Consider the following 26015-nt stretch of genomic DNA (forward strand, 5'->3'; position numbering starts at 1 on the left):
AATTTTAGATCCTTATCCACTATCACTCCCAGATCTCTTATTTCCTCTACTTCCAACAATATATTCTTACCAAGCATAAATTCTGCATCCCATCTTTGTTTTCCAAATTTTAAAACCTTACATTTTGCAACATTGAACTCACATCCCCATTTGCTTGTCCAATCACTCAATTTATTCAAGTCTTCTTGCAAGGCCACAACATCTTCACTACTCTTTATGGTTCGTCCCAACTTTGCATCATCTGCAAACAACTGAATATCTCCATCCAAATCTTTGCCAATATCATTAATATACAAGTTAAATAGTAATGGCCCTAAAACAGATCCCTGAGGCACTCCACTAGTGACTTTCCTTTTCCTGGATATTGCACCCCCATACACAACTTGTTGATACTTATCAGATAGCCAGTCTCCAATCCAATGCACTAATCTAATATCCAACCCCATCTGCTCTAGTTTGACTGTCAACTTATCATGAGGTACTCTATCAAAAGCTTTTGCAAAATCCAAGTATATTACTGTGTATCCTTCTCCTCTGTCCAAGGAAGCAGTCACTTTATTGTAATAAGTAAGTAGATTACTAAAACACGACCTCCCTTTAGCAAATCCATGCTGTCCATCAAAGATTATACCATTGTTGTCAACCCAATTCTGGATCCTAGTTCTCACAAGCTTCTCCAACAACTTAACCACAACATCTGACACACAGATAGGCCTATAGTTTGATGCTTGAGTTCGATCACCTCCTTTATGAAGTGGCACAATCTTGCCCTCCTTCCACTCTTTAGGGACTTGACCAAGTGCAAGACTCGTATTAAAAAAATATGTCAAGGCAGGTGTCAACTCTCTGGCACATTCCTTCAGAATACGCGGTGATATATTATCAAGTCCCACAGCCTTATTTACATCTAGTTTACTCAACTCCCCAAACACCTCTTGCTCACTTACAGTCAGTCTCTCCTCCCCATCATCAACTGCTCTTAATCTCTCCATGAAGTCACATTCACAAGATTGAAAGATCTTTATGAACTGCTCATTAAGTATCTCCACCACACATTCTGCAACAGCTGTCTTTATACCATTTCCTGCAATCAATGTCATCCTTCCATAATCATTCTTTCTTTTGCTGGCTACATATCGAAAGAACTCCCTAGGATTCTTTTTAGCTTCATTAGCTAACTCTGTTCATACCTCTCTTTAGCTACTCTCACCAACCAAGTCTCTCTCCTTGCCTGGTCTTTGTAGAACTCATGAAATTGGTTACTTCCACTTCTCTTATGCTGCCTCCACAATGCCCTTTTTCTCTGTATTGCATGCTTAATCTCTTTATTCATCCATCTCACACCTAACTTATTTAACCTTCTCACCCGTGGTATACATTTAGACATTGCATCCACTAAATATTTTTTGAAAATCCCCCAAGCTGCATTGATCTCTTTTTCAGCTAACTCCTCATTCCATGCTACACCTGCAAGCTGTCTCCTGAGCTCTTCATAATCATCCCCCTTGTAGTTCCACATATACCCTTTTTTCACAGGGGTCCTTGCACTGCTGGCAACCACCCAGGTAATCATCGTCACTTTCACCAATTGGTGGATGATTTCACACCTCATTGATAATTACGTCCTCCGATGAGATGACCAAATCCAAGACCCTTAATCCTCTTGTGCCCTCTGTTACATACTGTCTGAGGTAGTTATCCCTCAAAAACTCAAGAAACTCATTTTCTTTACTTCCAGTTGCTATCTCTTCATTCCAGTCTATATTGCCATAATTAAAATCACCCATAATGATCACCCTTTTCTTATTTGCTTGGCTTATTTGACTATACATTTCACTATCACCACCATCCACATTACCAGGTCTATAACAACATCCCACCAAGTATTTGATTCTATTCACCTCTATCTCACACCATACTGCCTCAAAACCACTGGCCCCATTTCCCTCTTGCATCTCTACCTTGTATGGACATAACTCTTTCTCTATCATCAATAGCACTCCCCCTCCCTTTTTACCCCTTCTATCCTCACGAAACACATCATACCTTTCCATCTCTATTCCTGTCAGGATGTCATCCTCATCTAACCATGTCTCACTTATTCCGACAATCTCTGGGTGTACAGACGCAATTAGTGCAACCATTAAGTAGTCCTTTTGGACTACCGCACCCCCTTATACAACTTTCTGATACCTATCTTGCAGCCAATCACTGATCCAACTCAGAAGTCTGTTATCCAATACCATATGTTTCAGTTAATTTAATAGTTTGTCATGCGGCAGTCTATCAAAAGCTTTTGCAAAATCCAAGTACACCACTGTATATGTATTTTCCCCTGTCCAAGGTATTTGTCACCTTGTTATAGTACATGAGTAAGTTAGTAAAACATGATCTTCATTTAACAAACCCATGCCAATATCCACAGAGAATACTACTGTTTCATTTCTGTATCCTACTTCTCCCCAATCTCTACAGTACCTTCACCACAACTCCAGATATACAGACCAGCCTATAATTTGAAGCTACAGCCTTATCACCACCTTTATGCAGTGGAACAGTTTCACCCTCCTTCCACTCTCTTGGAACCTGTGCTGCTGTAAACATGCATGCCATGCCAATGCTACTGCCAATTCCCTGGAACATTTCCTTAAGATGCGTTGTGATATGTTATCAAATTCTATCACCTTATTAATATCAAGGTTATTTATTTCCTCAAATACCTCCTGCTCACTCACAATTAAGCCATCCTCTCTTATGTCCTCATGATTCTGCCCTGATCAGGATGAAATAACCTTATAAAATAATCACTGAATACCTCAACAATATCTTCAGCAGCAGTTACTATTCTACCATTTTATCCATTAAGATATCTTATCATAATCATTCTTCCGTCTACTTGCCACATATCTAAAAAACTCTCTAGTGGTTTTTCTTCATCAGATTTGTTAATTTCTGTTCATACTCCACTTTTGTTTTCCCTACTGAATCACTCTCCTGTCTTGTTCTTTATATTCTTCATGTAACTGATTATTACTATTATTCATCTTGTACTGCCTCCAAAGTACCTTCACCTTCTTCTTCCAAATTTAATTCTTAAGCTCCTCTTTGGCCTTCGGAATACATTCACACACCGATGCTGTTATGTATTTCTTTGTCAGTTCTCGAGCAGAATTCTTGAAGCTATAGCACGGAACTCCTCATTCTATGCTATAGCTTCAAGCTGTCTCCTAAACTTGTCAAAATCACCCACCTTATAATTTCACATATATCCTTTCCTTACAAAAGTCTGTATATGACTAGCCACAACACAGGTGATCAGATCTAGACCTCTCAATCCTCACATGCCCTCTTTTACATGCTACCTGTTATAGTTATCTCTCAAGAACTCATAAAATTCATTTTTCTTATTCCCAAATGCTATACTTCATTCTAATCTACACCGCCATAATTAAAATCACCTGTAATATTTACTTTTCCTTTGTTCACTAATCCAAGTTTATACATTTCTTGATCACTGCCCTCCACATATCCAGGAGTATAGCAACATCCAACGAAATTTGTCTTCCTTTCAATGTGCACATTACACAACACTGCCTTATAACCATTGCTACTATTTTTCTCTTTCGTGTCTACCTTATTATTATTATTATTATCCAGGCCTCCATGGAGTCAAAAGACTCATCGTGGGAGGTCCTTCCTAAGAAACACAAAGTATATCAAGACACATCAAGGGGAGGTCCCCCCCTAAGAAACACAAAGTCTATCATACCACTCCTTAAACTCATTGACCGTTCTCACTCTCACCTCTCCATCAGGCAATGCATTCCCAACCACCCTCCATGCAAAGAAACCACTCCTCACGGTTTCCTTTTGTAACTTCCAGGGATGGCCTCTTGTCATCACTCCTTCCCTCTGTTCAACCAAGCGAAAGAATTCCCCAGTGTCAACCCTATAACCGCCTTTCAACAGTTTAAAAGTCTCAATCATATCACCTCTCTTTCTTCTATTCACCAAATCTGCAGTCCACATTCCCTCAGCCGATCCTCATAACTAGCATTGTACAGTCCTGAAACCATCTTTGTTATCCGCCTGTGTACCCTTTCCACAGTTAATTTATTCCCTTCAAATCCTGGGGACCAAATCTGAGAACAGTAGTCTAAGTGTGGTCTGATCAGGGTCTTATACAACGGAATGATAACCCTTTTATCTCTGCAGGTCAATGTCCTTCTTGTTATTGCAGCAATCCTCTGTGTTACCTTCACCAACTTTGCAATATGTCCCCTAAATTTCAGGTTTCTATCAATCATCAACCCCAGATCTCTTGTCTCCCCTATTTCCTCCAGTATAACTCCTCCCATAGAGTATGCAGCGTCCCATCGATGTTTCCCAAACCTCAAGACCTTACATTTTGCTGCATTAAACCGACACCCCATTCATTTGTCCATCCATCTAGCTTATTCAAATCCTCTTGTAGGGCTATCACATCTGCACTATTACTAATAATCCTTCCCAGCTTCGCATCATCTGCAAACAACTGAATATCCCCTTGCAATTCACTGACAATGTCACTGATATAAAGGTTAAATAATATAGGTCCCACTTGTAACCCTCTGCTTCCTTGAAACTGCCCCACCATACACAACTCTCTGATACCTATCGGACAGCCAATCCTGAATCCAGTTGACCAATCTGACATCCAGACCCATGTGCTGCAACTTAAATATCAACTTATCATGTGGCACCCTGTCAAATGCCTTCGCTAAGTGTAAGAAAATGGCAGTATATGCCTTTCCCTCATCTAATGCTCTTGTAACTTTATTATAAAAGACTAGCATATTGCAAAAACAAGAGTGCCCCTTCACAAATCCATGTTGACCCTCACAGATAACATTACCCTCATCTGCCCAATGTTATATACTGTCCCTACTTTCTTCAAGATCTTAACTACTACTGATGACACACAAACTGGCCTATAGACATTTCCTGTCTGCTACCGTCCTTCCCTGCTATCATCAGCAACATTCCCCCATCCCTTCTTGTCCTTTTTATCCTCATGAAAAATACTGTATCCTTCTTTTTCTATTCCCATTAGAATATCGTCTTCATTCAACCATGTTTCACTTATTCCAATGATTTTAAGGCAAATAAACTTAATCAATGAAACTATTTCATCTCCCTTATTTCTGATACTTCTGGCATTTGTAAACAAACACCATAAATCATTTTTTATGTCTATAACCAGTCTTATCCAAGTCACTTGTTGGTTGTGATTTCCCCACCACACTTGCCAAAGCACTTTTATCACCACTTACCACACATATATATATATATATATATATATATATCTGCTCAGTCTCAACTTCTCTACACATGTTGCAATATACTCAATCTTCATACACCTCCACTTTCAACATCCACTCTCCCTATGCCACATTTCTCTGTCCACCTGGGGTCCCCTCCCCCCCCGTTTCCCTGTTCCTCTTGCATTCCAGTTCTCTCTTCATCTCTCACACTACTACTGTTTTGACTTCCAAGCACTTCTGTCTCTTCAATACCATTCTCCTGATTTTTCACTTCATCTCTTGCACACATCACACACTGTACTTCCATCCTGCAACATTTTCTCCAGTGCACTCACTCCAAAGCCATTCAAATGCAACCCATTATGCCTATATTATATTAGAATTTCTTGGTAGCTGTCATTTTTATTACTAATTCTAATTCAACAAGATGTCAGGATAAATTATTTATATTGTTAAAGTATGCATGAATATAACAATTCCAACTAAAGAATTTGGAACTGTTTTACTGAGATCAGTTGAAGAATAATATTCCTGATATGCTAAACACTCTACACATGTTAAAAAAAAATCTCATAACAGTTGTACTGGTATAACAAATTAGAAACAAAACATACACTTCTGAATTGTAGTTGCAGCTTCTTCTGGCAAAATGATATGTGAATTACTGTTGGGACTGTCAGACCGTACATCTTCTGAACTTGCATTTGTCTGTTTAATCCACTTCTCAACTACAATAGAAAAAATTACATTATATTAGGCAATTTAAGGCTGATGATCACATGATGTCATTCTATCAGGATATTTCCTTTTTGAAAACAAAAAGGAAATATCCTGATAAAAATTAAAAAAATTGAATTTATTATAGCAATTACTTAAAATAAAATTAATTCACATATTCATATATATATATATATATTCAAGCTAAAAGTCTATTGAAATCTTCCTGAAGGGAACTAACATCAGCAATGTTATAATTTCCCCCAACTTTATCATCAGCAAACAACTCAAGATCTCTAGTCAATCCATATGAAATATCATTAACAAACAAGTTAAACAGCAGGGACATGAGAACAGCATCTAGGAGAAACACTTGCTATTTTCCCTTTCATATATATGTTTGCTGCAATCCCTATATAATTTCTTCCACAGTGCGTATTATTCAATTTACACTGTAGAAAAAAGCTGTTGAATGAAAGCTAACAATGAAGTCAAATGAAATCAAAACTATGTAACTAAGAGGTATATTCCAATACTTAGTGATGATTTTTAATAATATCTGACTATTTAGATTTTCAGTTATTATCATCTTATCTTCATGGAGTCAATAAACTCATTGCAGAAGCTCACACTGTCACATACAAAGTTCACAATTTTCATCATATCATCATTAGCTGCACACCCAGGCACATTCCAGTCACCCACCCATCCACCACCATAGAAAAAACCTACTCCTTAAATCCCCCACCACCCTCAGTTCCTAGGAATGGCTTAATGTTCTTGCTGCCTCTCAATATACCATAAAAAGATCTCTTCAACATTAATCTGATAATAATCTTTACCAACTCATGTCTCTATCATACCCCCATTCCTATCCACTAAACTCTGCAAATTACATTCCTCAATTTTTCATCACACACAACACTCTGGAGACAAGAAAACATCTTAGTCAAGTGTCTCTGTCCTTTCCAATATCTCTTCATCCTTTTGAAATCCAGGAAACAAACTGGCACACCGTAATCCAATATGTGGCCTGATAAAGTCAAAAGCTACTCACTAGCCATCCACCCAGTCTAATGAAGTGCACTTGATTAAAATGAGTGGGTGGCAAGTGAGTGGTGATAACAGTTCAACAGGACAAAGGGTAAGGTTTAAAAATTCAGGAATAGCATGCAGAGTATCCAATTGGTTGGATATCTTACAGGAAGTGGAACAGACAAGTAATCTGGGATAATGGTAGATAAGGTCCTAAAATTTAGGAATCACATCATTGCTAAAGTTGCGAGGACATCGACTTGTAGAAATAAGATTATACAATTCTGCAGTTCTTACAGTTTTTGTTCGAACATAAAAAATATAGAGCTATTATTAAACAGGATCTCTACATTTAAAAATTCTTTGTGATATTTTATTTATTAACCTTTAAATAATGAAAATTATATAGAATCTAATTCAAAAGCTTCAATATATTTCATCCAACATTACATGGACATCATCAGGGAGACAGACCATTAACTATATTCATAACACGAATCATAATAATGACTCATAAATCATACTATTAGCATGTCTCTGTCACAGCTGAAGTATGTGATTACACTTTTTGATTTCAAAGATTTTAGAACAACTGCAGAAAGCTGTGAAGATAACAAATCATTTAAAATAATTATTAACTTAAAAAAATAATAATAAACACTTATAAACAATTAATAATGATCACTTCCCAAAACTTGGATATTGACATGCAGTCTGATTGGTTGAGGTTTGGATGATTTCTTAGCGTTTCACATGTTTCAAGAAAAAAATGATCAAATTTGAATTTGTTGGAATTAAGAAGTTTGTCTGGTTTCAAAGAATTCTATGCCTAGTGTCCAAGCATTAGAAGTGAGGCCAGACTTCTTGGATTCAGAAATATAACATAGTCTTGAGGCTCTTCAATTCTAATCAAGGCAGAATGGCCAATTTGCCCAAAACAATAAAGATGACATGAGCAATGTATTTGATGGACATCAGGTAAGGGAAGAGGTGGTAATGTATCCTTTGTAGATGGTAGGAAGGAAGACAGTTTCCAAGCTGGTTTGAAGGAAGCATATAGATTGAATTTACAAAGAATCCTTGCTATTTGTTTTCAGATACCTTTAAGGTAGGGTATCAAAATTCTTTATGTTAAATTCAATGCAGACTGTTTTACATAGCATAACAAGTTTTTCAAACAAATCGAAGGAACAGCACAAGATAGTCCTAACTCACCAGTCTTAGTTGATTATTTTATGGAGCATCTACAAAAAAGAACTCTTTGACACTAAATTTCCTCAGCCTCCTATATAGTTACATTTTGTTGATGACATATTTGCAGTCTACTCTCATTCTGAGTCAGAATTACTTCAGTTCCTAGAGAAAATAAACTCCTTGTACTACTGTATCAAATTCACTATTGAACATGAATCCAATAACCAACTACCCTTTTTGGATACCTTAATAATTCATAATTCCACAGGTCATGTTGAATTTTCAGTTTATCAGAAGCCAACCTTTATTTGGCAGATACATACACTCATCCTCCTACCATCATTCATCACAGAAGATGGGTATTATCAAGAGTCTTATACACAGAGCTCATATGATCTGCTCTTCTAATTCTTTTTTTTATATGAACTGAATAAAATTAAAAGCAATCTGATATGCAACGGATATAACAAAACTACCATCAAAAAAATTATTGATAATTATCCTTCTACAAGACTACAATCTGATGTGCAAAGAATTTCAATATTCTACCTTAAAGGAATCTTGGAACAAATAGTAAGTTCAGAGACAATTGATCAATGTGTTTTCTAGTCTCTGGAATGTTGAGTACAAAGAAAGGTTGAGAAGATGCAATTTACAGAGTCTAGTGGATAGGTGGAAGAGGGGTAATATGATAGAGATGTACAAGTTGGTAAGGACTTTATTATATAGTGAAACCTGTTTAAGTTGGTAAGGAGTTCTAGGATTAATGTTGAAGAGGTTTTTAATAAAATGATGGGAGATTGGCTGAGAACAAGAGGTAGCTGTATCAGGAGGGTGTGAGCAAGGGAGTAGAAGCAGGTTTAGGGGAGAGAGAGTTTTGGGAATGATAGAAGAGGAGAGAATGGAAACAGTAGGAGAGAGGGAATGCTAGAAGAGGAGAGAATGAAAACAGTAGGAGAGAGGGAAGGAGAGAGAGGTATGGGAATGCTAGAAGAGAGAATAGAAACAGTAGGAGAGAGGGAAGGAGAGAGGTATGGGAATGCTAGAAGAGGAGGGAATAGGAGCAGTAGAGGAGAGGGAATGAGAGAGATGTATGAGAATGATAGAAGAGGAAAGAATGGAAACAGAAGAAGAGAGGGAGTGAGAGAGAGTTATGGGAATGATAGAGGAGGGGAGAATGGAAACAGTCAGAGAGAGGAAATGAGAAGAATGCAAGGGAGTGCTAGAACCAGGGACAGAGTGATGCGAGAACAGCAGGTAAATAGGGGAACACAGAGAGAAAGGGTTAGAGGAGAGAGAGTGAGGGATGCAGGTGAGCAATCAAGGAACAGAGTGGTTAGAGGTGTGATGTATGGAGACTCGATGATCTCTGGTGTGCAAGATAGGATGCCAGAGGTGTGTTTACCTGGAGGGATGATAGAAAATGTGGCTATGGCAAATAAGAGGGGTGAAAGGATGGATGAGATGATTGTGATGGTGGGCACAAATGACTTGAGAGGCAGTGTCAATCGGGTGGCGAGAGATCTGAGATTCTTGCTTGAAGTTGTGCAAAAAAAACACAGAGAGGGAAGATTGTGTGTGTGTGTGTGTGTTGCCCAGGTATGATAGTCATGAGCTCAGCAGAAGAGAGGCAATACTGAATCGAATAATAGCCAGAATGTGTAAGAAGAGAGGATTGGAATACATGATGCTTGGAGGGCATTTGAGGACAGAAGGGAAATGTATGCTAGAGACTGCTTGAATTTGAATTAGGAAGGACGAAGGCATCTGGAAAGATTGCAGTTTTCTGAACAAGTCAGTGTGTCGATGCAGGGAAACTAGAATTCCCTGCATCCCTGGATGGTAGCAGGGGTGGCCTGTTGTGGGAATGGGTGCTTGGTGAAAGGGGGACGATATCAGGTAACACTGAGCCAACGGGGGTTGAGAGGGGGACAATGACAGGTATAGAAGCAGTGACATTTTTATGCTCTATACTAATGCCAGGAGTCCGAAATAAAGGAGATGAATTGGTGGTGCTGATAGCATCAACCTGGCCAAAGATTATTGGGATCTCTAAGATGTGGTTGACGGAGGATGATATAATAACCGGAATTGAAGTGGCAGGGTACAGCATTTTTCGACAGGATAGGAAAGGAAAACGTGGTGGTGGAGTACTGCTTATGATAAGTGATGACTTTTGTCCTCTAAGAGTGGAGGCTTTGGAAGGCAGTGAAATGGTTTTGAAAGCATATGGTGTGAAGTAGAAGAGGCCAAGACAGGATATTAAGTGGGGTGTTGCTATAAACCAGGGAGCACAGAGGGTGGGGACCAGGAGATGTTTGGGCAGTTGAGCTTGGCAAGTGCAAGAAGAATGATTGTTATGGGAGATTTTAACTACAGCATAAGCTGGGAAGAGGAAAATGCAAGTAGTAAGAAGTGGATAGAAATTCTGGAATTCTTGAGGGACAAATGTCTTCGGCAGCATGTAATAGAGGGAACAAGAGGTTCAAGAGTTTTAGTTTTGGTCATAGCGTCAGAAGAGCTGATAATAAGTAAGATGACATCTCTCCCACCAGTGGGAGAGAGTGACAATGTGGTTTTGACTTCAAAGATGAACAGACATGCATGTATATCAAATAAAAGGGAACGTATGTGGAATTATAAGCCAGGTGATTATAATAGTTTTAAGTATCAACTAGGGGCAGTTCCATGGAGGGCAGAATTGGAAGGCCAGGATATCATTAGTGCTTGGGAAATTGTGAAAGAATATTTGTTAGCAGCAATAGTAAGCTGTATTCCACAGGTGAAGAAGCAGACACAATTCATTGTAAAGTGGATGACAAATGATATCAAACAGGAACTGCAGTTGAAAAAGAGATTATGGAAGAGATATAAGGAGAGGGGTGGAGGACAGATACACGAAGAATATAAGACGCAGGTCAAGAGAGTGACCAGAATGGTGAGGAAGGCAAAACTGAAATATGAGAATAGATTGGCACTAAGAAAATCCTAGGGAATTTTTTAACAATGTGGCCAGTAGGCAGAGAAATGACTGTGGAAGAATGACATCGTGGGATAAAAATGGGAACAGTGACTGATGGAGAGGATATGGTGGAGTTGTTCAATGAGCACTTCATTGGAGTATTTCATCCTGGAGGAGGTTTTAATGCTAGAGGGATAGGGCAGGTTCAGGGTTTAGAGGAGAGTGTGTTATAAATACTGAGTACTCTGGATGCCAGTAAAGCTGTAGGACTGGATGGTATTTCAACACGGGTTTTGAGAGAATGTGCTAAAGAACTGACAGCTCCGTTGACTTGGCTTTTCAATAAAAGTCTGGCTGTGGGAAGGTAAGATAGTACCGCTGTATAAGGGTGATAGCAGACTGGAAGTGTCTAATTATAGGCCTCTTTGTGTGTCATCAGTAGTTGTTAAGGTCTTGGAGAAATTAGTGAGGGACTAAATACAGCGTTGGGCAGATGAGGGTAATGTTATCTGTGAGAATCAACATGGATTTGTTAAGGGGCGCTCTTGCTTTAGTAATATGATTGCATTTTATAATAAAGTGACAAGGGCAGTTGATAAGGGAAAGGCATATACTGCCATTTTTTTGGATTTTGCAAAGGCGTTTGACAGTGTGCCACATGATAAGCTGATATTTAAGTTGCAGCACATGGATTTTAATGTTGGGTTAGTCAAATGGATTCAGGATTGGCTGACTGATAGGTATCAGAGAGTTGTGTATGGTGGAGCAATAGCAAGGAATAATAAAATTAGTTTAATCCTTTATCCAAGTGTGAGCAAACAAAGTTTGCACCTGAAAGCATCTTCAGGACTGGGGTAAGGTGGTACAACACCAGGACAACTCGTTGCAAAGGCAGAGCAAGCTACCAACACTCCTATCTCAGTATCTCCTATAATGCAAAACACATCTCCTTGCGGATATGTCTAATGTTATGCATTAAGGGAAGGGCCACTACCCAGACTAGTTTCGACCTTTATTGAGGTAGAATGGGAGTTCATATCTCATCATCATTGGCCTCTTTAGAGTCAAAAAGTTGTACTGAGAGCCAGCTTTGATAGTAAGAGAGGAGTAGAAAAGATAGAGTTGATAGTAGTAGGTAGTTAAAAGAGGCCTCAGTTGTTCTACTTGGCCACACTCAAGAGTCATCGCCAAGCAGATCTCTGACATTTCCTCCCTCCATCCATTCTTTTCAGCTCTCGACGGCCAGTCATCTCTTCAGATGTCTGGCCGGTGAAAGGAGTGAAAAACAAATGAAAGAGGACACTTAAAAAGAAGAACTGAGAAAGGACACAAGAAGTTACATATCACTAATAGCAAAGACAAAATGAAAAAAAACAGCAACAACAACTGGGTGACATGAAAGACCAATTTAAACTGAGGAGAGTGGGGGAAGAGCCTGGCCTGGGTGATGCAGCCCACAAGGAGCTGCACTGCCTCGGTGTAAGCCTTCGCAGCCCAGGTTCTCAGGATACCCCCCTCCTGTGTGGACAAAATTTAAACGGAAACAACTTAAAGGAAAGGTTTTTTTTTTTTTTTTTTTTCCCCTCCCTGGCAGAGTCGACTGACTTGTTAGTCGAGGTTTAAATCCTCTCTCTGTCTATTGCTGTGGGTTTTAATGATGAGATCTACTAATTTGTCTCCACGGACATGGTTTAGCATGTAGAGGCTTCTGTGCAGTACTAGTCCCACGTCGTCCTTTGCATCGATAAAATCATTGATCTCTTCAGGAGTGATTTCATCTATATCATTGACAAACACGTCGTTCCATTCTGCACTGACGACTCTTGGCCCGTTTTGTCCTGTGATTATCAGTTGAATGTTTCCAAATGTTTCTATTGCCGGGGAAGTCCTTTAACAGATGCAATATAGGTGCATTGGCCTTTGCATGAGGGAACTTTGTCGGTTCTGATATTGCCTTTGTTTCAGCTTTGCCTGGAATTCCTCTATGAGATTTTTTTCCAGGATTGTGGGATTCTCCTATGGGTCTTAGATCGTCTCTTTGTTCCTGTTCATCTGTTTAAAAATGGGTGTCTGTTTTATTTCCTTTTTCTTCCTCCTCTTCCTCTGAACTTGACGTTTCTGCTGGGCTGTCGTAATTTGGTTTGGTTCTTTTATTTTCTTCTTCTTCTGGTGTGATAGGTTGTTTGGTGGCATTGGTGTTAGTCTCCGTTTCCATTTCATCCTCGGTTCGAAGATTTTTCTAGCATTTCGTTTTTCTTTTTTCTCTGTTTTTCCTTCTGTCTTGTTGCCAGTAGGTGGTTGAATTTTGTCATTTGTTATCACCATAACTGGGGTTGTAAGTGCTGGGAAAACGTCAGGATCTATAGTGGTAGTTTCTGTCACTGTCTTATCTGCAGTCAGGTAGTCATGACTTGTAAGCTCTGAACTCTTGGTTGAAATATTTGCTGGGATTGGCAAAATGGCACCTCCTATTCTCTCGGCGTGTGTCCTGCTAGGACAACATTGACTTTGTGGATAGTATCCTTGCATTTCAGACAGGGTGCTTCACACTGGGCTAGCGCATGTCCTGCCCCCATGCAGTTCCTGCACTTGTTCTTGGGGCAGTCCGTGCCTAAGTGTTCCAGTGATCCGCACCGAAAGCACTGTCTTTTTACGCCCGGATAACTGACCATTACCCTGGCTGACCTGATCATGACAAAGTTTGGGATTTCTGCCTTCATCATGATCGAGAACGAAACTTCTCCTGACTTCCACTGAGGAAAATCAGCGTCCGTGCCAATTTTTATATCCCGGACGGCTCCCCATTTCGAGAGAAGACTTTTACTATTACATCCCTGTCTTCTTCTAAATATTTGAGCGGGAATCGATCAATTTTAACTGTTTTGGAAACGCTTCCTACCACAAAAGGATGATAAAGTTTCCCATTACATTCTACTCCATTCAGCAGTTTCTCCCATGTTGCAACGTCCGCACAAACAACCTGAAATCTTCCACCCCCATAAGGTGTGAAACCGGAAATTTTGTCTGCCCCTACTTTATCAATAATGGTTCTAGCAAACGTCCTCTTCTCGATCTCTGTATCTATTTCGAACCTGAGGGTTCTTACCCTCAGTAAAACCGAAGACATTATTTAACGAAAGAAAGGAAGAAGACTTTCCAAGGATAGTCTATTTCGAACCCGAGGGTTCTTACCCTCAGTAAAACCGAAGACATTATTTAACGAAAGAAAGGAAGAAGACTTTCCAAGGATAGTCTATTCCTATAAAATAGTGGAATGCCGTGTATAGGCCTAAAAAAAAACCACAAAAAGAACAAAGGAATCTTACCAAGGCAGGACTTCAATCGGAGCTCTCTTTTCGGTTCTCCCAAACTGTTGCTGGAATCCGCTGGAACAGGTTTGAAGAAGGACTGGAACATGGAGCTTTCTTTCGGGGCCGCTGAAAACAGGTCTCTTCAGTGGGAGCCAGGCCCAACTGGAGATACCAGGCAGAAGCATTAGCAGGTCATCTCTACCTATAGGAGTTGCCAAATGGTGTGCCACCCTTTTTTAATAAATTACTCTGGATTTAGAGAAAGATGTTGAAAGTTTATTTTTCACTTCGTTAGAGTATAATAAAATTAGTTTAATCCTTTATCCAAGTGTGAGCAAACAAAGTTTGCACCTGAAAGTATCTTCAGGACTGGGATAAGGTGGTACAACACCTTTTTGTTGGTAGCTTGTTCCACCTTTGCAACAAGTTGCCTGGTGTTGTACCACCTTACTCCAGTCCTGAAGATACTTTCAGGTGCAAACTTTGTTTGCTCACACTTGGATAAAGGATTAAACTAATTTTATTATACTCTAACCAAGTGAAAAATAAACTTTCAACATCTTTCTCTAAATCTAGAGTAATTTATTAAAAAAGGGTGGCACACCATTTGGCAACTCCTATAGGTAGAGATGACCTGCTAATGCTTCTGCCTGGTATCTCCACTTGGGCCTGGCTCCCACTGAAGAGACCTCAATAAAGGTCGAAACTAGTCTGGGTAGTGGCCCTTCCCTTAATGCATAACATTAGACATATCCGCAAGGAGATGTGTTTTGCATTATAGGAGATACCGAGATAGGATGCTGGTAGCTTGCTCCACCTTTGCAACGAGTTGTCCTGGTGTTGTACCACCTTACCCCAGTCCTGAAGATACTTTCAGGTGCAAACTTTGTTTGCTCACACTTGGATAAAGGATTAAACTAATTTTATTATACTCTAACCAAGTGAAAAATAAACTTTCAATATCAAGGAAGCAGAAGGTTACAAGTAGGGTTCCACAGGGCTCAGTACTGGGACCTCTATTGTTCAACCTTTATATCAATGATATTGTCAATGGATTGCAAGGGGACACTCAGTTATTTGCAGATGATGTGAAGCTGGGAAGGGTTATCAATAATAGTGCAGATGTGGCAAGAGGATTTGAATAAACTAGATAGATGGGCAAATGAATAGGGGTATTGGTTTAATGCAGCAAAATGTAAAGTCTTGAGGTTTGGGATCCATCAATGGGAGGAGCTGTACTAGAGGAGGTAGGGGAGACAAGAGATCTGGGGGTGATGATTGATAGAAAACTGAAATTCAGGGAGCATATTGCAAAGGTAGTGAGGGTAACTCAGAGGATTGCTGCAATACTGAGAAGGACGCTGACCTGCAGAGATAAAAGAGTTATCATTCCATTGTATAAGACTTTGACAAGACTACACTTAGACTATTGTTCTCAGATTTGGTTCCAGTGAAGGATTTGAAGGGGATAAATTGACTGGAAAGGGTACAGAGGTGGATAACAAAGATGGTTTCAGGACTGTACAATATGAGTTATGAGGATCGACAGAGGGAACGTGGACTTTGCAGAATTTGGTGGATAGAAGAAGGAGAGGTGATGTGATTGAGACTTTTAAACTGTTGAGAGGTAGTTACAGGGTAGACATTGGAGAGTTTTTCACTTGGTGGAATGGCAGGAAGGAGCGATGACATGGGACCATCCCTGGAAGTTACGAAAGGAAGCTGTAAGTAAGAAGGTGAGGAGTGGTTTCCTTGCATGGAGGGTGGTTGAACATTGGAATGCATTGCTTGAGAGAGTGGCTGGAGCGGGAACGGTCAATGGATTCAAGGAGTGGTATGATAAACTTTTTGTTTCCTAAAAACGACCTCCTAGAATGAGTCTTTTGACTCCATGGAGGCCTGGATAATAATAATAATAATTTATGCATGGAGAGTCATGAATGATTGGAATACACTGTTTGAGAGTGTGGTATCTGAAGAGAATTTCAATATATTTAAGACACAGTATGATGAGCTGTGTTTATGACAAATTGACCTCTGGTGATGAGTCTTTTGCTCCATGGGTGGTCTTATGATAACAATAATAACCTGATGTGATCAGACTGCATGCCAATATCCAAGTTTTGGGACGTGATGACTATTAATTGTTCATTAGTGTGTTTTTTTTGTAACTTAATAATTACTTTAAATTATTATTTTTTATCTATGCAACTTTCTACAGTTCTTCCTTCAAACCCTAACAGTGTAATCATATACTTCAGCAGTGACTGCAACATGAATCAATAGATGCATAATTTATGACTCATTATTGTGATTCATGTTATGAATTGTAGTTGATGGTCTGTTTCCCTGATGATGTCCAAATAATGTTGGATGAAATATATTGGAGTACTTGAATAAAATTCTGAATAATTTTTGTTACATACATATATAAACTGTGAAAGTTATTTAAATATGTCTAGTGCACACATTCCATTAAAACTATTTATTATGTATGTCGGTTAACAACTTTGAGCTGGTAAAAAAAAACTTAAAAAATGGTTGTTAGTAGTACGAAAGAAAAAAAAAAGAAGGAAACTGCATACTTTCTTTTGCCTTTGCTGCTCCTTTAGGTTTTCTTGCTTTTCTTGCTTCTGCTATTCTTTTTCGACTTAACCAGCCTCTGGCATCTAATTAGCATAAGTTTTTTAGTTTTAACATAAATAAACAATAAGACAACAAAAGTAACAATTGCTACTAATCAAGAATAAGAATATGAACTATCAGTAATAATTTCAAATTTAAGATATCTTATCTGACAATAACACACACACACACACACACACACACACACACACACACACACACACACACACACACACACACACACACACACACACACACACACACACACACACACACTATATAATTTAGTTAGAATAATAGAAACACCATCATCAGATTACTGGAATGCTAGTCAATGAAAAACATAGTACTTACATAAAGGAAGAGATCGCTTTACATGACATCATATTGTTTCTACCATAGAGTTCTATAGGATATTTCACTTATAATTTTGTACTATGACCATGTTTTATCATCATGTAAGCAACCAATAACAATGTATGAATGAAGCACAACTATTTTAAATGCAGATAATATATAAAATATGGTGATAATTTTGATTTTTGTATGCTAAAGATTTCTGCCATCACTTTAACTTATAAATTACTTTCCTGCTGGGAAGATCTCAATAAAGATTAAAATTGATTTATATACTCATATTGTAATACTTCCCAGGAGACATTTTACATGAGTTCTTAAGTAGTTTGTGGTGCTGCTTCATTATACAAAAAAGAAAGTTGGAGATATTTCACTTTGTTTACTGCTATCAGCTCTTCAGATGCTATAAAGGATCACATGTTTTGTCAAGTCAAACACTTAGCACAAAAAGGATATATTTAACAACACACACACACACACACACACACACACACACACACACACACACACACACACACACACACACACACACACACACACACACACACACACACACACACACACACAGAAAATTTCACAAGGTAAAGTTTTTTACCTTGGGTTTATTATACGTTAAAGATACCAAGAAGTTTTATACTTCGTTTAATCCTTTTCCCAAAGAAGCAAAAACAATGTTTTGTGCATGAAATATATTCATGCCTGAGCTACTTGTATATAGAGGCTAATGACTTCATATCACTTGCCTTAGTATGTATCCCATAATGCAAAGCACTCCTCCTTTCTGCCATGTATAATGCAAGGCATAATGGGAAGGACCACTACACCGACCGGTTTCGACTTAGGATTTCTTCATTACTTCAACCTTGGTATCTCTCCTGGGTCTGGCTCCCAGTGATGAGACCTATACATATATTGTTTTTGTTGTTAAATATATCCTTTTTGTGCTAAGTCTTTGACTTGACAAAACATGTGATCCTTTATAGCATCTGAAGAGCTGATATTAACTGAGATGATATCTCTCATACCAGTTGGAGAGAGTGACCATATGGTTTTGACTTAGAAAATGAATAGACATGCAGGAGTATCAAAGAGATGGGAACATATGCATGTGAAATTATAAAGCAGGTGATTATAATAGTCTTAGACGAAAACTTGGGGAAGTTTAATGGAGGAGGAATTGGAAGGCCAGGATATCATTAGTGCTTGGGAAATTGTGAAGGAATATTTGTTAGCAACAATGGTCAGCTGTATTCCATGAATGAAGAAGATGACACAATTTGGAGTAAAGTGGATGACAAACAATATTAAACAGGAGCTACATGCGAAAAAGAGGCTATGGAAGAGATATAAGGAGACAGGTGAAGAGAAGATGCTTGAAGAATATAAGACACAGGTTAGAAGAGTGACCAGTAGGGTAAGGAAGGCAAAACTGGAATATGAGAAAAGATTGACATTTAGATCCAAGGAAAATCCTAAGGAATTTTTTAGATATGTGGCCAGTAGTAGGAGAAATGACTGTGGAAGAATGACATTGTGGGATAAAAATGGGAATAGCATGACTGATACAGAGAACATAGTGGAATTGTTCAATGAACACTTTATTGGAGTATTTCATCCTGGAGGAATCAATTTGAATACTAGAAGGATAGAGCAGGTTCGAGGTTTAGAGGTGCAGGAGGAGAGTGTGTTCCACATATTGAGTACTCTGGATATTAGTAAAGCTGAGGGACTGGATGGTATTTCATCACGAGTTTTGAGAGAATGTGCTAAGAAACTGACAATGCCCTTGACCTGGCTTTTCAATGAAAGTCTGGCTGCAGGAAAGGTGCCCATGGAATGGAAGGAAGGTAAGATAGCGCAATTGCATAAGGGCAGTAGCAGACTGGAAGTGTCTAATTATAGGCCAGTTTGTGTGTCATCAGTAGTTAGTAAGATCTTGGAGAAAGTAGCGAGGGACCATATACAGCATTAGGCAGATGAGGGTAATGTTATCAGTGAGAGTCAACATGGATTTGAGAAGGGGCGTTCTTGTTTAAGCAATATGCTAGCCTTTTATGATAAAGTTACAAGAGCATTAGATGAGGGAAAGGCATATACTGCCATTTTCTTAGACTTAGCAAAGGTATTTGACAGGGTGCCACATGATAAGCTAATATTCAAGTTGCAGCACATGCGTCTGGATGTCAGATTGGTCAACTGGATTCTGGATTGGCTGTCCGATAGCTATCAGAGAGTTGTGTATGGTAGAGCAATATCAAAGAGGCAAATGGTTACAAGTGGGGTTCCACAGGGCTCAGTACTGGGACCTATATTGTTTAACCTTTATATCAATGACATTGTCTGTGGATTGGAAGGGGATATTCGGTTGTTTGCGGATGATGCGAAATTGGGAAGGGTTATTAGTAATAGTGCAGATGTGGTAGCCAGGCAAGAGGATTTGAATAAGCTAGATAGATAGGCAAATGAATGGGGATTTCAGCAAAATGTAAGGTCTTGAGGTTTGGGAAACATCGATGGGTTGCTGCATACTCTATGGTAGGAATTATACTGGAGGAAGTAGGGGAGACAAGAGATCTGGGGTTGATGATTGATAAAAACCTGAAATTTAGGGGATTTTTGCAAAGGTAGTGAAGGTAACACAGAGGATTGCTGCAATAATGAGAAGGACACTGACCTGCAGAGATAAAACAGTTATCATTCCGTTGTATAAGACTCTGATCAGACCACACTTAGACTATTGTTCTCAGATTTGGTCCCCAGGATTTGAAGGGGATAAATTAACTGTGGAAACGGTACAAAGATGGTGTCGGGACTGTATAATGTTAGTTATGAGGATCGGTTGAGGGAGTGTGTGACTGCAGAGTTTGGTGGATAGAAGGAGGGGTGATATGATTGAAACTTTTAAACTGTTGAGAGGTGGTTACAGGGTGACACTGGGGAGTTCTTTTGCTTGGTTGAACAGCGGGAAGGAGTCATGACAAGGGGCCATCGCTAAAAGTTACGAAAGGAAACTGTGAGAAAGAGGGTGAGGAGTGGTTTCTTTGCACGGAGGGTGGTTGAGCCATGGGATACATTGCCTGATGGAGTGGTGAGAGCGAGAACGATCAATGCATTTAAGGAGTGGTATGATAGACTTTGTGTTTCCTAGGAGGGACCTCCCTTGATGAGTCTTGATAGACTTGGGTTTCTTAGAAAGATCCTCCCACGATGAGTCTTTTGACTCCATGGAGGCCTGAATAATAATAATAATAATAATAATAATAATAATAATAATTATATTCTTTGTGTACCATGGCTTAACATATACAATATAATCACAATAGGTTTAACTCAGAATTTTAAATAAATATTAACAAAATTAGAATATAATGTCTACACATGTTTCAGCAGTAACTTTATCTATTATACTCAGGATGATAGCACAGAACCACTGTAATGATCCCAGGCTATGTTGTATTCTGCAAAGATTTGAAGATGCAGCATAGAATAGATTAGTCTAAAGTTTATTAGGAATGTGGAAAATATTCTGATCAGTTAATTACATTATATTGGCCAAGTAGTTAATATGCCCACACTCCAGCAAACAGGTGGCAGATTCAAATTCCACTATAGGCATGGATGTTTGTGCTCGTCTTTAGATGGAAGATGAATTTCATTGACTCCAGTGTGAGACTACTTCCCACCTTATAGCTGAAGACCTGAAGTGCCTTGGAATAGTTCCATGATTGATCTCTTAGAAATTTTGACAGGTTTCCTGACTATGTAAAAATCAATAAAAATTCAAAAACAAAAAATAAAATAAAATAAAAATAAATAAAATAATTAAAAATGGAAATAAAAAAATTCCTTGCCTGCCCACAGTATTGATGTACTGCAGGTTTACAACATTTTGGGGATGGGAAACAAAAACATGGCACAAAAAACCTGGAAAAAATTATCTCAGATTTAATTCAGTGCCATTTTGAAGATCATATTTACTACTGAACTGGAAAATAATATAAATAATAATATATATATATATATATATAGTAACATTTTTAGACATAATTATTATTATTACCCAAGATCCCATGAAGTCAAAGACTCATCTGGGAGGTTCTTGTATCATACACACACAGCTTATCATACCGTACTTTAAACATACTCAAATTCTCTGCAGACACCACGCTCTCAGGCAAGGCATTCCAATCATTCACAACTCTGCATGAAAAAAACCTGCTTCTCACTCCCTTACTCACATCCTCTTTATACAGTGTTTCCAGGAATGACCTCTGGTTCTCCCCTGATCTCCCACTATTGTCTGCAGAACCTCTCCAACATTCATCCTATAACAACCCCTTAATAACTTGTAAGTCTATCATATCTCACCTCTTCTTCCTGTCCACCAGACTCTGCAAATTGCATCGTCTCAATCTTTTCTCATATTTGACATTCCAGTTTATAACAACATCCAACCAAGTATTTCATTCCATTCACCTCTATCTCACACCATACTGCCTCAAAACCACTGGCATTATTTTCCTCTTGTATCTCTACTTTGAATCGACATAACTCTTTCTCTATCGTCAATTAGTGCAACCATTTCATCTGCATTGTTTCTTACACTTCTAGCATTTGTATACAAACACGACAGCCCATTCCTGGATCTACAGCTAGTTCCACTGATACCACTCATTCAATGTGATCTCTCCATGCTCGACTGGGGCCATATCCCTTTCTGCTTATTCATTTTAGAACCCTCTTCAATTCCAACTGTTTCCTCTTGATCCAAGGTCATCCCATTCCTTTCCGGTCTACACATGCTTTCACATCCTCTTGGATCATCCACCTTTCTCATGCTGTGTACCCTTGTCCACCCTGAGCCTCCCAGTTTCCTTGTTCCTCTTGCACACCCATTCTCTCATTTTCCATACTCATGCCACTCACTTCTCATTCATAACCACCTATTCAATCTCTCCTGTTTTACTCTCCTACTCTTCCACTTCACTTACCACTTGATCTGATTCATTCTGATGATTCGTTATGGTGTGTGATTATGGTGGTTATGTGAATTGCAGCAGTCTGTCCAAGCAATTCACATAACCACCATAATCACACACCATAACTACTCAAATGCAGTCCATCTCTCTTATATAGTTCACTTCGTCCTTCGAACTCATTCCAAACATTAACAAACTTACTCCTTTCTCTTCACACATTTCAGTTAACATATCATTCATAATCCTTGCTCTCTGCCTCATCTCACCACTGTCATACCTAGGCAACAAGCTAACTACCCTTCCTGTCATACTATTCTGTTTTATCTGTCTAAGCAGCCTCCTAATATCAATTCTGACGCTTTTTGACCTCTGTCAAGTCATTCGTACCTATTAAAATCATCAACTCCTTTGCTCGTTCCCTCCTGATATCCAGTACCTCAATCACTCTACTCATTTTACCACCTGGAAAACATACCTTGTGCGTCTGCTCATCCAGCATGTCTTTAATAATGGAGTTGCCACACAACACCACTCGCTAGTCTTTCGTTACCTCTTTCATACCAGCATGATTTATTTTAATTGTTTTCACTCAAATTTTCTTAATTCCATTCCACATCCATTTCATCTCTTGCCTCATCCTACCCAACTCAACTTTCGAATCTTGCATCATATTCTCTCTGTCATTAAATCTTTCTAATTTTCGAACTCTCAACCCCTGCTTCACACTTTCATTCTCATTCATCCTTTTGTCATACCTTTAGAGTTTCCATACTCTCTGTCGAGGCGTCCAACTTTCGCTATCATTCATTCTTTCGCTTTTTCTAACTTCTGAACTTTGTGTCACACTATTTTCGGTTTCATTCATTCTTTCGATTTCGTTGCCTTCCACCACATGCGCCTCACTTTCATTCTTTTTACCGTTCATTACGGTTTTCAAATCACTCATTTTCTTTTTCAATGATTTTTAACAATTTCTTGCCTTTCTTTCACACCATCCTTCTCTGATAATGATCAGAAAAACACTGAAGAACAGCCTTTCCTTGGATATTTATTATTATTATTATTATTACATACATCTCCAGGGAGTCCAAAGACTCATCGAGGGAGGGCTTGCTCTACAACAAACTGCAACTACACCAATGCCATCTACTGCCAACCACCACCACCATTAGTATTTTCACAATCACAAACATCCATGCCCATGGTAGGATTTGAACCCGCAGCCTTTAGGCTGGAGAGCAGATACGCTAACCACTCGGCCAAACACATACATAAACCTGAAGCTGTTTATATGCTTAACACTACTCATCATGAAAGTAAAGATGAATAAGAGAGCTATGACTTCATATTTACGAATTTAGGGACACAAAACACATATGTTGAAATGATTATTTTACTTATTATTAATAAAATAACAATTGACATTTCGACCCCTGTATTGAGGTTATCATCAGAAAGATATATATGTACATGAAAACAAGCTACATGCTCTATATTCTACAAAAGTGAATTGAATCTATGCTGTAAGTTGATCTTTTACTTAGCCTGACCTCTAGTGCTAACAAAAAAAAAAAAAAAAAAAAAAAAACCTACAATAAACCGTACTAAAGTCCTCCCGTACTAAGATTTTCTTCTGGATTTGTACAGTTCAGTTGCTATACTAAGATTTTCTTCTGGACTTGTACAGTTCAGGTTGTTATTGAATGTTAAAATAAAAAAAAAAAAAACCTTCACCAAACTTATATTGAGATTTTTCAGGTTAGGATTGTGTTTGAGCATTTCACATGCTTCTTTAAATTTCCTCTCGAACAAGGTTTTGGTGCAGTGTAGGGAGACTTGATACCTTTCCAATCAATTCTGTGGTATGTTTGGAGTGCATGGTCTGAAAGGCCGGTTTTTCCAAAATGGAGGTATTTAATGTGTCATTTGTGCTCATCTTTTCTGATTAGAATAGTGCATCCTGTTTCCACTATGTAGGGCAGGTTACATGTACATTTGATTTTGTAAACCCCTGGGTGAGCCAGGTGTGGAAGAGGATCTTTGGAAGAACTGAATAAATTTCTTAATTTTGTTGGGAGTTTGAGGGTAGTCTTGATGTTGTATTTATGTAGTGTTCTATTTTTTCTGAAATGCCTCCAACATAAGATATGGCAATAGCATTCTTGAAATCTTTTTTGTTTTTAGTGGTGTCTCTGTGGAGGATCTTGAGAACAGGTTTTTTACTGTATTCATTTTTTATAAATGTATGGTTGATGATCTCGTATTTCTGGTTTAGAGCTTGCTCATTTGAACAAATAGTTTGAGTTCTGTGTTTAAGGGTGCTTATGAGACCTAGTTTTTGTGTTAGGTGGTGGTGGTGGTAAGAATTTTTGTGTATGTACTGGCCTGTGTGTAAGTCTGCGGTAGACTGAGAAGGAGAGACAGCCTGGGGGAAGAGCCTGTTAAATTTAAAGAAGCATGTGAAATGCTCAAACACAATCCTAACATGAACAAAAATGACAGTCTAACCATTCCAAGAATGTGGAGGACCCATTTGCAACCAGAACAATCCAAAGAAAAATCTCAATACTCAAGACTCGGCAAAGTGTTTTTTTTTTTTTTTTTACATTCAATAGCAACTAAACTGTACCAAGCCAAAAGAAAATCTTAGTATAGCAACCTGAACTGTACAAATCCAGAAGAAAATCTTAGTACGGGTAGGACTTCAGCAGAGTTTATTGTAGGTTTTTTTTTACCATTAGAGGTCAGGGCTAAGTAAAATATCAATTAACAGTGTAGATTCAATTTACCTTTGTAGAGTGCAAGAGCATGTAGCTTATTTTGATATACACATGTATCTTTCTGATGATGACCTCAATACAGGGGGTCGAAACATCAATTGTTATTTTATTAATAATAAGCAAAATAATCATTTCAACACGTGTGTTTTGAGTCCCTAAATTTGTAAATATGACTGATAACCGTGTAACCTTAAAAGAAAGAGAGCTATGACATCAAGTAATATCATTGCCATCCTAGATGGCTGAGTAGATTATTAAGAATATATCTTGTTCGTAAGGGGTTGTTATAGGATCAATGTTAAAGAGGTTCTACAGAAAACAGTGGGAGATCAGGGGAGAACCAGAGATCATCCCTAGAAACTGTATAAAGAGGGTGTGAGTAGGGGAGAGAAAAGCAGGTTTTTTTCATGCAGAGTTGTGAATGATTGGAATGCCTTGACTGAGAGTGTGGTGTCTGCAGAAAATTTGAGTGTGTTTAAAGCATGGTATGACGAGCTGTGTGTGTATGATAAAAGGACCTCCTAGATGAGTCTTTGACTCCATGGGGTCTTGGGTAATAATAATAATAATAAATAATATTGTATCCACTCTCCAAACAAGGTTGGATTCAAATCCCTCTATGGACATGAATTTTTATGACTGCTTGTACTAATTTCACTGTTAAGTGTGAGACTACATGCATGTTTTTATTGGAAGCCTGAAGTGACATGCAAAAGTTCTATGTTTGGTCTCTAGGATAGAGTTTCTGGATC

The 26015-nt window shown here is 38.6% G+C and overlaps 1 protein-coding gene across 1 annotated transcript in view; it reads right to left on the minus strand.

The window, feature by feature from the left end:
- The window catches only part of ninaC (STKc_myosinIII_N_like and MYSc_Myo21 domain-containing protein ninaC), a 579315-nt gene that overhangs the window by 155041 nt on the left and 398259 nt on the right, over window positions 1-26015 (minus strand). Inside the window, exons 26-27 of the mRNA XM_090415596.1 lie at window positions 17108-17191; window positions 5918-6031 (exon numbers count right to left, since the gene is read on the minus strand). Coding sequence (XP_090271722.1) covers window positions 5918-6031; window positions 17108-17191 — 198 coding nt within the window. The remainder of the gene's footprint in view (window positions 1-5917; window positions 6032-17107; window positions 17192-26015) is intronic.

The sequence above is a fragment of the Typopeltis vanoorti genome, chromosome 3 (genome assembly GCF_054136105.1).
Source record: "Typopeltis vanoorti isolate ZY-2024b chromosome 3, IOZ_Tvanoo_1.0, whole genome shotgun sequence".
In the NCBI taxonomy this organism is placed as follows: Eukaryota; Metazoa; Arthropoda; class Arachnida; order Uropygi; family Thelyphonidae; genus Typopeltis; species Typopeltis vanoorti.